Consider the following 14,936-nt stretch of genomic DNA (forward strand, 5'->3'; position numbering starts at 1 on the left):
GACACCTTTCCCACAGTTTTCATGAAGACTGGGAGGGAGCTGGCTTTAAGATCAGGATTCTGGTTTACCTGAGAAGCTCCCGCTGAGATCCCTGCTTGGTTCACAGTCACTGGGGATGTTCTGTGGCACTGCCCGCTTACAGAGCTCCCGCCTCTGCAGGGACGTTTCCGGCGAGGTGCCTGGGACATCCCACAGCATGAGCCCGCTGAAATGGGGCACCCGCGGGCACAGACCACCCCACTGCGTGGGAACTGTGCGGTCTCTTGGTGCATGTGGAGGAAGCTGGCAAGGTTGACGCTGGTGTTTCCAGCCCAAGTGTCTTGACAGTGGGACCCTTGATAGAGATTGGGGAGTGAGGTGTAGTGTAGGTGGTAGCTAACGTCATGGGCTTGACCTCAGGCTGGAGGCAGTAGGGGATCCTGGGAGACACTCTGCCCACAGGCCAGGTGCAGTGGGGGATCCTGGGAGACACTCGGCCCACAGGCCGGGTGCAGTGGGGGATCCTGGGAGACACTCGGCCCACAGGCCAGGCACGTGAGGGAGCCTGCAGCCCCTCGTGGGTGTACTTGGTGCAGGAGAAGTGCTGGGCTGCTACTGGGCTGTGCCAGACCCTGGCAGGGCCAGGCCACGCCCAGGCCAGCCAGGTGGGGATTCAGGGGTCCAGGTCCTTACTGGGGGAGGGAGAGACAAGGAGAGAAGAACAGGCACATCAGTAGGTGCGGATGCTGGGTGAAGACAATCTGGTGGCCACCATGTAGCCTTTGGTCATCAACCTGCACCCTCCTGGGCCCTGAGAGGAGAACCTGCAGGGCGGGAGGGGAGAGGAAGCACGGGGCTCAGTTGCCCATAGGGCCTGTTCCTCAGCCGTGCGCCATGGGACCCAGCAGATACATGGTCTGTCGGGCACAGTGATAAGGTGGGGGACAAGGTGGGCGGCAACCAGTTCCCTTCCCCTCAAGCCGCAGGAATCAGAGCAGGCTGAGAAACCCCAGCCAGAATGGCCAGCAGTGGAATTGCTTTGCCAAGCACCTGAGGTCATGCCTGGTGTCCAGCCGAGCACATGGCCTCCTGAGCAGGCGGGACTTCCTGGCCACACAGGCCACGCCACTGAGGCACGTGAGGCAGGCCATGGGGCTGTGGCAGCCTCCCTGCCCTTCCGGGCTCAGTGTCGGCATCTGTGAGTGGGGACCCCACTCTTCTCCTGAGCTTGGGAGTGCCCCGTCTGTGGTGTGACTGTCCTCCCGGAGACTGCCGTGGTGGGTCTGCTCTAACAGAAAGAGTAGGTGGAGTGGGAAACGCCGTCCTCTTCCCTTTGTGCCTTTTACACGTGCCCTGGATTCGGGTGTACGATGAAGGAATGGCCGTTGTGGAGGAACACTCCGTCATCGGTCGTGCGGTCTGTGTGCGGCGCAGGTGCACACAGCGGGGAGAGAAACAGCCCCTCCACCAGCCCGATGCCTGCGCAACCCAGGTATCTGCCAGGTGGGCCAGTGGGGCTTCCCCGAGCTCATCTGTGTGCCTGGCAGCCCAGCCCCAGGCTGAGGTGCGTGTTGTCATTGTCCCGAGGGCTCCACCTGGGGCAGTGGGAATGGTGGACGGCACAGCGGGTCCTCCATGGCCCAGGGGTGTGGGAGACGAGGGAGGCCCTTGGGTGTTCTGTGAGCGATTGAGACTTTATTCTGTGGAATGCTGGACCCCTTCTCTGCCTTTTGTTAATTATGTTAGCATCAGAGTAGTCTTTTCATACAAATTTGACAGATAAAGACAACTGCTCTGCTTTGCTATGCTGGGGCACTCTGGGGTTTCGCGGCGCATGGTTTGAAAACCACAGCTGTAGGCAGAGAGAGGCCAGTGAAAGTGAGCAGGAGAGTGACAGGAAGAGAAGCAGAGGTGAGTGCAGGTTTGGCGGCGCCTGGGGGATCAGAGGCGGTCAGGCCGCACGGGAAGGTAGCGGGAAGTCTGGGGGGCCGTGTTAGGAGGTTGCGAGACCACTTGGTGTTGGGAGACCTCTCCCAGAGGCAGCCTGACCCTGGCCGAAGGGGCTGCAGCCCGAGGGTGGGGGGCGGAGGCCGTGTGGCGTGGGGACATGCACTCTCTCTCAGGGTTCCTTGGCACACTCTCTCTTAGACATCAGCACCTCATTGTGATTTTCAAACTTGATTTCTGTTTCTCTGTTGATGAGGCCGTTCTTTTGAGCTGGTTTTGAGAATGGAAGTTGAAGTTTTTGTGCGTTAAGAAAAGATTACCTCACACTTGTAATCCCAGCACCTGTAGAGGCCGAGGCAGGCAGATCACCTGAGATCAGGAGTTCAAGATCAGCCTGACCAACATGGTGAAACCCCGTCTCTACCAAAATACAAAAATTAGCTGGGTGTGGTGGCGTGTGCCTGTAATACCAGCTACTCGAGAGGCTGAGGCAGGAAAATTGCTTGAACCTGGGAGGCAGAGGTTGCAGTGAGCCGAGATTGCGCCACTGCACTCCAGCCTGGGAGACAAGAACGAGACTCCATCTAAAAAAAGAGAAAAAAATCAAATTACTTCAGTAATAAAGCTAGGCTAGAAGATGTTATATTGGTTTCTAACTGTGCCCTTTTAGCCTTGCTGGTCGTGACAGCCTGTCTGTATGCTGCACCCTGCAGTCAGGCCGTTGAGCCCGGGGAAACCAGCTGCAGCCATGCTGGCGCCGTCCCTTGCTTGGAAATACAGAAGGGCACATTCCACATTCTTTCTACACCTGGGAGAGAAAGGGACAGCGAAGTATGCTTTTCTTCTTACGATGATTTATTTTATGCCTGTTTTACATGAACAGATTGCACAAAAATATTGGAAGTTTCTAGTTTTCTGGAAAGTGCCATCCTTCTGCATATAGAAGAGGAAGAAAATCAGCTCATGCCTTGTGCACGTTTGCAGAAACATTTCATAGTTTGTCTTTGTTTGATTATGCTGTTTAGTTGGACAAGTGGAATGCTTACAAATTGTAAAAATTTTTTTTTTTTTTTGAGATGGAGTCTCGCTCTGTGGCCCAGGCTGGAGTGCAGTGGCCGGATCTCAGCTCACTGCAAGCTCCGCCTCCCGGGTTCACACCATTCTCCTGCCTCAGCCTCCCGAGTAGCTGGGACTACAGGCGTCTGCCACCTCGCCCGGCTAATTTTTTGTTTTTTTTAGTAGAGATGGGGTTTCACCGTGTTAGCCAGGATGGTCTCGATCTCCTGACCTTGTGATCCGCCCACCTCAGCCTCCCGAAATGCTGGGATTACAGGCGTGAGCCACCAGGCCCGACCACAAGTTGTAAAATTTTTAAATGACTGGTTTGGAAATACTGGGAAGACCTTCTTTCTAGCAAAGCATCTCTCCACCTCTGTTGGCGCCGGGCGCGGTGGCGGGAGTTAGCATCAGCGTGCCGCCTGCCACAGCACTGCCGCCTGCATGGCACCCATGCCTTCGCTTCTGCATTTTCTGGATTGTGGCTTCTCCACGTTTTGCAACCTTGGTGTTGAGCTGTCTTGGCAGTTTCTATTTTTACACCTACAGAGACGACTGTTCGGTCCCTGTGAAAAGCTCCCTCTTGACCTGGGGTGGAAAGAGAAGTAAACATGTCTCAAAAGTTTATCCTCTAATCTGGTAAAATACAAGGTGCCTCTGTGGCTAGGGGCTGGGTGGAGCGGGCAGTGCACGTTGTCCCTGTGTGTGCAGCCACCATTCTGCTGTGCGCTTGCCGGCACCTCGGGGGCCTGGGCCTGGCCAGAGTGGCCGCGTGCACACTGCTGTCTTGGGGCCGCCGTGGGGCCGTGGGGCCATCTGGATGGTATGGCCCACCCGTTCCCCCTTTACCAGCCCCCACCCTTCCCGGCCACCTGCCCCTGAGCCTCCCCTGAGAGGCCTGTCTCCGAAGCCCCTGTCTCGTTTGACTTCTTTGTTTTGTCTGGTGTCTGAGGCCGGTTTTCCATAGGGCCTGTGTTCTCCCAGGGATGCTGGCTTATTGAAGGCACACACTCTCACACACAGAGACACTCGTACACACAAACTTTGTTTTTTCCTTTTCCCTTTTAATCTGTTGGCACCACCTCTGCTTCCAGGTTAAAGTTAGTCTTGGCTGCTTTAATTTCCATTTATTTATTTTATTTTTTGCAGCCTAGTGTCTGTCATTTTCAAGACTGTTGAGTTCTACCAGGACTCAGGGTTATGACCTGCTGACCGAGCTGCCTGCTGAGCACGAGCGACGTCTCCTCCTTCCCAGCCACCTGCCCTCATGCTGCCCAGACACAGGGAAAAGGACCAGATCACATTTATTTTATTTATTTATTTATTTTTGAGACAGAGTCTCACTCTGTCACCCAGGCTGGAGTGCAGTGGTGCGATCTCAGCTCACTACCACCTCTGACTCCTGGGTTCAAGTGATTCTCCTGCCTCAGTTTCCCAAGTAGCTGGGATTACAGGCACCCACCACCATGCCCAGCTGAGTTTTGTATTTTTAGTAGAGACAAGGTTTCGCCGTGTTGCCCAGGCTGGTCTCAAACTCCTGACCTTAAGCGATCCGCCCGCTTTGGCCTCCTATAGTGCTAGGATTACAGGCGTGAGCCACTGTGCCCAGCCCCAGATCACATTAAAGAAAACAATTCTGTGATTCACTGTTCTTTGTCTTGAAGCATGTGATGACTGTGGGGTTTTACAGAAATCACCCTCCCATCTTCTGGGATGTCCGCTGTGTGGAGAAGTGGGGTCCAGGGCCTCTCTGGGAACTGGTTCCCCGAGGGCAGCATGAGGAGGCACTGGCTGATGCCCTGAGCCCATGAGCTTGCAGGGGGAATATGGCGAGGGCTGGCCACATCTGGACGGGCTAAGGACCAGGAGCCTGGGCAGATCTGCCCGTTTTCTAGTTGGGGGAAGCACTGGCGCATGCCTCCTTTGCCTTTGCCCCTTGGCCTGCTGTCCCCAGTGTTCTCCAGCATCCTCAGGGCTCGCTGGGGCCAGCAGGGCAGGAGAGGAGTTGGGTCCTTGACCCTGCTCTCCTGCCTCCCCGGCCCCTGCTGCCTGCCCACCCCGGGGCAGCTCTGTCTGTGGCTCCAGCTCCGTGCTGCCTCTGTCCTGCCCCTCAAGCCTGAGCCGGTCTCCAGCACCTGCACTCGCCCTTGGAAAGTGGCCATCTGTACCTCTGTTCCTCTGGCTTTGACCCCCCGCGTGGGCACACAGCACTGGGTCGAGGCGGTTCTCATCCTTGCTGTGCGGCTGTGGGTCCCGGGGCAGCTGGCGACCCCACCCAGCCTCCCTCCACTGATTTGCCGGTGTGTCAGGGTGACCTCCACCTTAAGGTAGCTGTGAGGACCACTTCTTGAGACTGCATCTGTGTGGATCTGAGGCTGAGGGGCAGCCAGTAACATGTGGAGGGAAGGAGATGGACCCATGGGGCCCCCAGCATGCCCTGTGGACACTGCCCTTCCAGTGGGTGGCACTGGGAACCTTTGCCTCTTGCCCACCGTGGGTCCCTTGAAGCCCACCTGGGGTTCCATGATCGAGCAGGTGAGTGAGGTGTGCAGCATGGCGTGAGCTCAGACGCCCAGCCAGTCTTCCGCCGCCCGGTAGATGCTGCTCACTCTGCAAACTGCCCTGCAGCTGCCTAGAGCAGAGGAGCATCCGAACCATGAGACACTCAGAGACTGACCTGGGACTCTGAGGACATCACTGGAAGAGCAGCAAAGTATGATAAGTATGCCCTCCTTTGAAATCTTCATTTTTAAAAACTCTTTCTTTTTTTTTTTTTTTTGAGATGGAGTCTCGCTCTGTCACCCAGGCTGGAGTGCAGTGGTGCGATCTCAGCTCACTGCAAGCTCCACCTCCTGGATTCACACCATTCTCCTGCCTCAGCCTCCCCAGTAGCTGGGACTACAGGCGCCTGCCACCATGCCTGGCTAATTTTTTTTGTACTTTTAGTAGAGACGGGGTTTCACCGTGTTAGCCAGGATGGTCTCGATCTCCTGACCTCGTGATCCGCCCGCCTCGGCCTCCCAAAGTGCTGGGATTACAGGTGTGAGCCACCGCGCCTGGCCTCTTAAATTTACAAAATAAACTAATCGATGGCTTGTTAAAACAGCAATTCCCCTACCATAATTAAATTCATTTTTATATCTTGACAAGCTATAGGATTTGAGAGTTGAGAACTGGTGCTGATAGAAAATCAGTCAAGGAAGGAAAAAACATCTCTTTTGTTGTTCAGTGACATAAACTGAGGGTGGGCGTGTGATTTCTGGGTTGGTCTGCCGCCTGGGGAGGCCGGGGGCACAGGCAACTGGAAGTGGCACGGTGGCGCCTTGTGGCGGAGCTCGTGCAGGTCTGGCTGGCTTGGCTCGCTCCCAGCAGCGTGCTCTTTCTGCCTGGAGCACGTATTGTTTTCGTGATCAGCAAAATACCAGCTCCTGTGGGTTCTTCCCTGGCAGACAGCGCAGGGAATCTGCGTCCTGCCTGGGTGACTGTGTCCTACCTGTTCTTGGCTCTGCGTTCACTTTCTGGGGCTCCCATTAACAAAACACCACAGGTCAGGCAGGACTTTCTTTTTTTTTTTCGAGATGGAGTCTCGCTGTGTCGCCCAGGCTGGAGTGCAGTGACGTGATCTCGGCTCACTGCAAGCTCCGCCTCCCGGGTTTACGCCATTCTCCCGCCTCAGCCTCCCAAGTAGCTGGAACTACAGGCGCCCGCCACCACGCCCGGCTAGTTTTTTGTATTTTTAGTAGAGACGGGGTTTCACTATGTTAGCCAGGATGGTCTCGATCTCCGGACCTCGTGATCCGCCCGCCTCGGCCTCCCAAAGTGCTGGGATTACAGGCTTGAGCCACCGCGCCCGGCCTCAGGCAGGACTTTCTTTCTCTCAGTTCTGGAACCGGGAATCTGAGATCAGGGGGCCAGCAGGGTTGGCCTCTGCTTGTGAATGGCCACCTTCTCTGTGTGTCCTCACGTGGTCTTTCCTCTGTGCCTGGTCACCCGTTGCCCTGCTCTGACCAGTCCCAGGCAGTGGACATCCATGTACCTGTCCATGCGAGCTGAACCAGCAGACACGGAAACGTGATCCTGTTGTTAAACTCTAAAGTGCTGGTTGGTAGCACTGGCAGAACAGTTTGTATGCCGCTCCAAATACGTGACTTTAATTATGCTGTTGGATATCTGCACCGTGGCAGCCACTTATAAAGGCTGGTCAGATACAATTGAGGCTCCATTCCAGGGGCAGTGGACGCTGGCTTTGCAGTGACCAGGCCAGACCTGGTGCTCCTGCCTGGGAATGAGGGCTTTTTGGTAGACGCGGAAGGAGACTGGAGGCTGTGCTGGATGGCAGTGCTGGGGGAAGATCCCCGTGGGATGTGGCATTCATCGGAGGACAAAAGGAGAGCCGAAAAAATCCCAGGGTGCAGGCGGCTGGAGTCAGGCACTGCCTTTGTTCTCCAGCAGTGGGTGCTGATGAGCCGTGCAGGGTCCGCTGGCGGCAGTTACAGACGGAGCGAAGTAAATGAACTTGGAAGAGATTTGGGAGCTGGGACTGTGAGGAGTCAGTCAGAGCAAGATGGGATGAGACATGAGCTCTGATGTGTCTGTGTAGAGTGGACACCGCCAGGGCCCCCACGCTGGCTGTGCAGGCGGTGCCCAGGCCAGACCCTGCACCCATGCTGCCAGGGCTGAGACCTTGGAGACTTGGATTTAGAGCCAATGACTCCAAGTCCGCGTACCAGGGTGAGGCAGAGGCTGTGCAGATTCGCATCTGTGGAAGATGCACGGATGGAGAGCCCGTGGAAGCGGGCCGGGCTGAGGCCGTGAGCGTGCAGTGACAGGTGCTTGGCATGACATACCAAGGCGGGTGTGGGAGGGCTGCCTGTGATCATGAAAAACCTGAAACATCACGGTGAAACCCCGTCTCTACTAAAAAATAGAAAAAACCTAGCCGGGCGAGGTGGCGGGTGCCTGTAGTCCCAGCTACTTGGGAGGCTGAGGCAGGAGAATGGCGTAAACCCGGGAGGCGGAGCTTGCAGTGAGCCGAGATCCAGCCACTGCACTCCAGCCTGGGTGACAGAGCGAGACTCAGTCTCAAAAAAAAAGAAAGAAAGAAAAACCTGAAATATGAAAATGTGAAGAATAGGAGAGAACAGCAGTTCGCCACAGCAGGGCCCGGCCAGCAGTCTGCACAGTGCACTGATGATTGAGAAGTTTTATGGAAGCTGGGAGAAAAAAGAGCGTACAGAGCAGTTTGTGTGATAGTATCTTGTTTTTGAAAGGGATGGTGATGATTGATGATAAGGTTTCTTTTTCCTTTTCCATGTTTTCTGATTAATCAGCAACAAACATTGCTATTTTTGAGTGTAGTGAAATATGAATAATACAAGCTTTACCCCATCTTCACCTTTTTTTTTTTTTTTTTTTTTTTTTGAGACGGAGTCTCACCTCTGTCGCCAGGCTGGAGTGCAGTGGCGCGGTCTCGGCTCACTGCAACCTCCGCCTCCTGGGTTCAAGCGATCCTCCTGCTTCAGCCTCCCGAGTGGCTGGGATTTCAGGTGCCTGCCACTATGCCCAGCTAATTTTTTGTATTTTTAGTAGAGATGGCGTTTCACCATGTTGGCCAGGCCGGTCTCGAACTCCTGACCTCGTGATTTGCCCACCTCAGCCTCCCAAAGTGCTGGGATTACAGGCTGGAGCCACCGCGTCCTCCCCCCATCTTCACCATTTTAAGTGTACAGCTCGGTGGCATTAAGTACATTTCACCTTATTCTGCAGCCACCACCACTATCCATCTAGAGCTTTTCATCTTTCCAAGCTAAAACTCTATCCACTAAACACCAACTCCCCAGCCCTGCCAGGCAGCCCCTGTCGCCACTGTTCTCCTTTCTGTCTCTGAGTTTGATCGCTTTAGGTAATTCATGTGAGTGGAATCATGCGGCGTTTGTTCTTTTGTGACTGGCTTATTTCACTTAGCATAAGGTCTAAGTTTCAACCATGTTGTAACTTGTCAGAAGGTCCTTTCTTTTAAGGGTAACATTCCATTGACCACATAAATACCGTTATTTTTATTCAAAGAAAGAAGTCCGCAAGCACCGACTTGGAACGAGCTGTGCATCTGGAGTTTTTCCGTGGGTTCGACATCAGTGGTCCCTGCTGACGCACGAGCAGTTCTCCCTGAGCCTGTCTGGGGCTCTCCTCCCCACCTTCCTCCACCACGAGTCATCTTGGCCTCTCCTGGGCAGAGGTGAGGGAGGAAGGTGAGGCCCTGTGGCTGCTGCGTGGGCTGCATGTGGGCTCTGTGGCCTCCCAGGGTGCTCGGTCCAACCCGTCTTCTCGTTGACCCACGTGGGGCCCGGGCATGACTAGACGCGCCCCCAGGCTTCTCCTGGCACTGTCTGGGTTCAGGCCGCAGAAAGGGCAGACTGTGGGACTCTGGGCTGGAGCCGCAGAGCACGAGCAGCCCCTGTGGGACCGAGGCACGTCCTCAGGCAGCCTGGCCCCTCGGAACCACGTCAGCCGTGAGGTGCCTCAGTGGACACCGAGGGGAGGCCCCCCACACCGGCTCTGCAGGCAGTGCTAGGGCTGGACCCTGCACCCACCCGGCCAGGGCTGCCCTGCACTTCTCCTCTCTGAGGGGTGTGGAACGGGAAGCTGTAATGGGGAGGGAAGTGGACGAGAGTTTCTGCTACATGTAGATTTCTAGTGAGGAACATGCAGCAGATCTCACTGCTGCAGTCGGGGGCGTTCCCTTCCGTGTCGGGGAGGTCCAGGTGGCTGGCAGTGCGGCCCGTGCCTCTGTTCTCCCTGATTTCCAGTCAGTTCCTGAGAAAATGGGTGGCGTCTCCAGCCGCCATTGGGGATTGGCCTGCAGTTGTTTCCATTATCTGTGGAACTGGCCCAACACCCACTGTGGATGCCCGAGCCCAGAGACAGTACTGGACCCTGCATAGTCTCTGTTTTTCCGAACTTGCATACCAGTGGTAAACTTTAATTTGTAAATTAGGCACAGTAAGAGATTACAACAGTAATGATAGAACAGTTGTCTAACAATATACTGTCATAAAAGTCGTGTAAATGTGGTCTTTCTCTCTCAGAATACGTTGTGGTACCGTGCTCACCCTTTGGTGCCCGCCGTGAGATGGCAGAGAGGTGAGCGGAGCAGGCATTGTGATGCAGCCTTAGGCTGCCGCTGACCTTGACCAGCAGCCTGGCGATACCGCCCCAGTCCCGTGCTGGCGACCCAGCCGGCTACTGCGTTCTCCCCCGCGGGTCGCACATGCAGCGTGGACACGCTGGACAAGGGGGATGGTTCATGGCCCAGGCTGGGGGAGCAGGACGGCCTGAGAGTTTATCACCCTACTCAGAACAGCGCACAGTTTAAAACTTACGGATTGTTTGTGAATGGAGTTTTCCGTTGAATATTTGTGGAGTGCAGTTGACCTCGGGTAATTGAAATCACAGAAAGTGAAACAGATTCAGGGTTGGCTACGGCATTTCTCCTTCCAGCTCTGTCAGCTTTTGCCTGGTATAATGGGAAGGAAGCCTTTTGGCCAGTGCGTTCACATTTAGGATTGTTCTGGCTCCTTGGGGAGCTGACCCCTTCCTTCTCCCTCTCTGATGAGTCCCTTGCTCTGAGGCTGGCTGTCGCTGGTGCTGACATAGCCGCCCAGCTTCCTTTTGGCCAGCGCTTGCCTGGTTCACCTTTTTCCCCTTTTGCTTTCAACTTACCTACCTGTATCAGTATATTTGAAGTAAGTTTCTTGTAGATGCAATATAGTTGGGTTAGGATTTTATTTATCTATTCTGACAACCTCTTCTAATTGGTGTTTTTAGATTATTATGATAATATAATTATCAATGTGTTTTGATTCAGGTCTACCATTTTATTATCTGACTTCTGTTAGATCACTATCTTTATCATTGCTTTATTTCCTTTTAGGTTTTTAAAAACATTTTGTAGTCTGTTTTAATTTATTCTAAATTATCTATATGTTATCTCTTTTGTTTTGGATAGCTTTTTTAAAAGAGTATTTTAATTTTTTTTTCTTTTTAAAGAGACAGGATTTCACTGTGTTGCCCAGGCAGGCTTTGAAATCCTGGGCTCAAGCCATCCTCTCTCCTCAGCCTTCCAGTAGCTGGGACTGCAGCACCTGGCTGCACTGCTCTCGTCAGTAGTCGCTCTAAGGATTTCAAAGTCCATGCTTATTAACATTTCACATTCTGCTTAGGATCTGAAAAGTCTGCTTTTCACTACTTCCAGTGGGACATAGAAATCTTACCCCATCCAGGTTTACCCTCTTCCTTTTATGTTACAGTTGTCTTGTTTATATGATTTATACAATTATATACCTAGAAATGGTTTATAATTTACATGTGACGTATTTGTGTAATTTACACTTACGTACACTGGAAGGCTCATCAGACAGGACGTTGATTTTCGCATTTGACCGCCAAGCACTTTGGAAGAGCTATGGGGTCGTTGTGTGTCCCGCGCCCTGGCTGCTTACCCTGCCTACTGCCTCTGCTTGGTGGTTCCGCCTCCCTTCCTGTCAGCCTGAGCCGCTGGCCTGGCTGGCGTGTTCTCTGTTTTCCTCCTCTGCCCATGTCCTGGCTTCACCTGCCTTCTGGAAGACGCATTCCCGCCTTGAGGGAGGATCCCGAGTTGGCACCTCCCCGCTGTAGGCTTAGGCACGTTGTGCCGCCCTCCGGCCTGCCTGGTGCCCGGGAGAAGTACACGGCCCTCCCACTGTTGCTCTGCACTCTGCCGTGTCACGTTTCTCCTGCTGTTTTCAAGATCCGTTTTCCTTTATCTTTAGTTTTCAGCCGTTTGACCGTGACGTGTCTGGGTGTGGATTTCTGGAATTTGTCTTGTTTGGGATCCATAGAGCTTCTTGAATCTGTAGGCAAAAGACTTTCTCCAAATTCAGGGTGTTTTCTGTCATTTTTTTCAGCTGGTTTTCATCACTGCTTGCTTTCCCCTTTTCCTTTGCCACTCATGACACAGATGTTAGACCTTTTCTCTTGTCCCGAAGGTCGCCCAAATTTTTTCAGTCTTTTTTCTCTCTGGTATTCAGATGAGAAAACTTACATTGCTCCATCTTCAAGTTCACCGAATCTTTCCCGATTTTTTTTTTTTTTTTTAACATTTCAGTAGTGTGTCTTTTAGTTTTGAAATTTCCATTTGGTTCTTCTTTATATCTTGCTTTTGTTGCCTGTTGCTGATTTCCATTTTTTCATTCACTTTGGGAGTGTTAGGATCGTTAGAGCCTTTCACGGCACAGTAGTTGCTTTAAAGTCGGGCGGATAATTGCAACACCTGTGTTATTTTGGGATCTGTTGACTGTCTTTTCCTGTAGGAGTGTAGACGTTCCTCGTTCTTTGTGTGCTGAGTAATATGGACTGTAAGTGGATGGCTGGATGTTATGATGTGAGATCTGGGTCTTGTTAAAAGCCTAGGAGGATGTTGATATTTTGATTTTAGTAAGCAAACACCCTGAGGAGACTCGGGCTGTGGTTCTGACTTGCCTTCAGTGGGTGGCAGCTCCGTGTCGATTCTGGCTTCACAGCCCCCTGCACTGCCACTCGGACCTGTCCCTTGTGTGCCGCAGGTGGCCGTCTGGCTGTGGTCTCGGGGTTTGGGGTGTGAAGAGGATCAGATCCACCCCCCTGCAGCTTGAGGATGGGCTTGAAGCTTGTGAGCAGTTTTGTCGGCCGGCTCTTCCGAGCTGCTTCCTCTCCACACGGCCACTGGGGCTTCCTGGGTCCCTGGAGCTTCCCTTCTCCACCCTCAGCCAGTGCACCGGGACCAGCTGCCTGTCCTGCTGCGCGCCTCCACGCCTGTCCCCGTGCTGGAGGAGGGATTTGGGGCTCCTTCTGTTCAGTATCTCCTCCAGGCCACCTGCAGCTTTCCTTCATAGAATGCCGCTCAGCTGCCCCGGTCCTATCCCGGGGCAGAGCTGCTCCTGAGTACCCTTGAGACTGAAGCAGAATCGGCAGAAGGCAGATTGCCCCCTCTCCCTGAACCTGGCACTGAAGGTGTGTTTAGACGATGTCTGCCTTCATTTCCGTACCTGTGCTCCAGCTGTGCTGTGGCACTTTCCGTCCCCGGCGGCAGCCCCTACTCCTTGTAATCTCAGCCTGTCTGTGCAGCTAGACAGCTGGTGTTGGGTGGCAGGAGCTGGGCTTTTCCATGTCAGGCCCTGGTGTGTTTAGAGGCACCGGGTGGGAGGTGGCTGCATTCGGGGGGGTCTGCTGGGCGGATGTGGTGTTGGAGAGGCACTGCCGCTCCAGCACTGGGAGGGGGTTGTCAGACCCTCCAGAGAGTCCTCAGCACCAGCAACTCAGGACGGCGGCCCCCGCGGTGGGGAGGGTGGCGGGAACCACGTCCCCCACACTGTGACCCTCTTGGAGGCCAGGAGAGCCTGTTCTCAGCGAGTGCGAAAGGAGAAGCTGCACAGGGCCTCCCAGCCCGCTGGCCCCCGTGCCCTGAGAGACACGCGACTCCCAAGGACTGATCATGCCCGCGGCAGGATCCCCAGTGCCCTCAGGAGAGCGGGAAGGGGTTAGAGGCCTGGGTACCCCACCTCGAAGCTTGTCGGCTGCCCCCTCCTCCTCCTCCTCACAGAACAGGGGTCCTTGTGTGTTGTTCCAGCCCAGGATGGCAGCCCAGGTGACTCTGGAGGACGCGCTGTCCAACGTGGACCTCCTGGAGGAGCTGCCCCTGCCCGACCAGCAGCCCTGCATCGAGCCCCCGCCATCCTCGCTGCTCTACCAGGTGGGTGCCCAGCAGCTGCGGGGCGTACAGCCTGTGCTCCGACCCCACGTGACGGTTTTTCTCTTCCTTTCTTTCAGCCAAATTTCAACACTAACTTTGAAGACAGAAATGCATTTGTTACTGGCATCGCAAGATACATCGAGCAAGCCACCGTCCACTCTAGCATGGTAATGTTGCTGTGCGTCTTCGTTTCTCTCTGCAGGGAAGGGCGCATTTGAAGGGCAGATGGATACTTTTTGGTATTATCCCAATAGACTATGCAGTAAGGAAAAAGAGTAGAAAATGAATGAAATGCCTTATATTTTTAGGATAGTCTTTGTTTTTCTTAGTGTAAAACAATACATGCTCTTTCTGAAAATTCAGTGTCTCTGGCCCAGAGAAAACCTTTGTCAGCGTTTTGAGGGCGTCCCTGCACTGTTAATGCTCTTTCCCTCTCCAGATCTGCACCCACTTACACCGGGTATGCGCCCATATGAGATTCAGATTTATAAATGAACTGCATTGTTGTTATAGTTCTGCTTTTTTTTTTTTTTTTTGAGACGGAGTCTCGCTCTGTCACCCAGGCTGGAGTGCAGTGGCCGGATCTCAGCTCACTGCAAGCTCCGCCTCCCGGGTTCACACCATTCTCCTGCCTCAGCCTCCCGAGTAGCTGGGACTACAGGCGCCCGCCACTTCGCCTGGCTAGTTTTTTGTAGTTTTTAGTAGAGACGGGGTTTCACCATGTTAGCTAGGATGGTCTCGATCTGCTGACCTCGTGATCTGCCCGTCTTGGCCTCCCAAAGTGCTGGGATTACAGGCTTGAGCCACCGCGCCCGGCCTGCTTTTTTTTTTTTTTTTTTTTAAGAGACAGAGTCTTGTGCTGCCACCCAGGCTGGAGTGCAGTGGCGCGATCTTGGTTCACTGAAACCTCTGCCTCCCAGGTTCAAGCTGTTCTTGTGCCTCAGCCTCCCGAGTAGCTGGAACTACTGGCGCCCACCACCACGCCCAGCTAATTTTTGTATTTTTAGTAGAGACAGGGTTTCACCATGTTGGCCGGGCTGGTCTCAAACTCCTGACCTCAGGTGATCTGCCCACCTCAGCCTCCCAAAGTGCTGGGATCATAGGCATGAGCCACCACACCCACCTAGTTCTGTATTTTAATGATCTCATGAACATTTTTTCTTTTCTTTTTTTTTTTTTTTGGAGACAG

General features: G+C 53.8%; 1 protein-coding gene across 7 annotated transcripts in view; it reads left to right on the forward strand.

The window, feature by feature from the left end:
* Positions 1–14,936, forward strand: part of CYFIP1 (cytoplasmic FMR1 interacting protein 1) — a 117,210-nt gene that overhangs the window by 20,522 nt on the left and 81,752 nt on the right. For 5 of the 7 annotated variants that reach the window (XM_050796117.1, XM_050796119.1, XM_050796116.1 and 2 more), the window contains exons 2-3: positions 13,625–13,747; positions 13,825–13,914. In XM_050796117.1, coding sequence (XP_050652074.1) covers positions 13,631–13,747; positions 13,825–13,914 — 207 coding nt within the window. In that variant the 5' untranslated portion in view covers positions 13,625–13,630. Of the gene's footprint in view, positions 1–13,597; positions 13,748–13,824; positions 13,915–14,936 lie in introns of all 7 variants that reach the window. The other 2 variants (XM_050796121.1, XM_050796122.1) reach the window with 1 other exon arrangement.

Source organism: Macaca thibetana, chromosome 7 (genome assembly GCF_024542745.1).
Source record: "Macaca thibetana thibetana isolate TM-01 chromosome 7, ASM2454274v1, whole genome shotgun sequence".
In the NCBI taxonomy this organism is placed as follows: Eukaryota; Metazoa; Chordata; class Mammalia; order Primates; family Cercopithecidae; genus Macaca; species Macaca thibetana.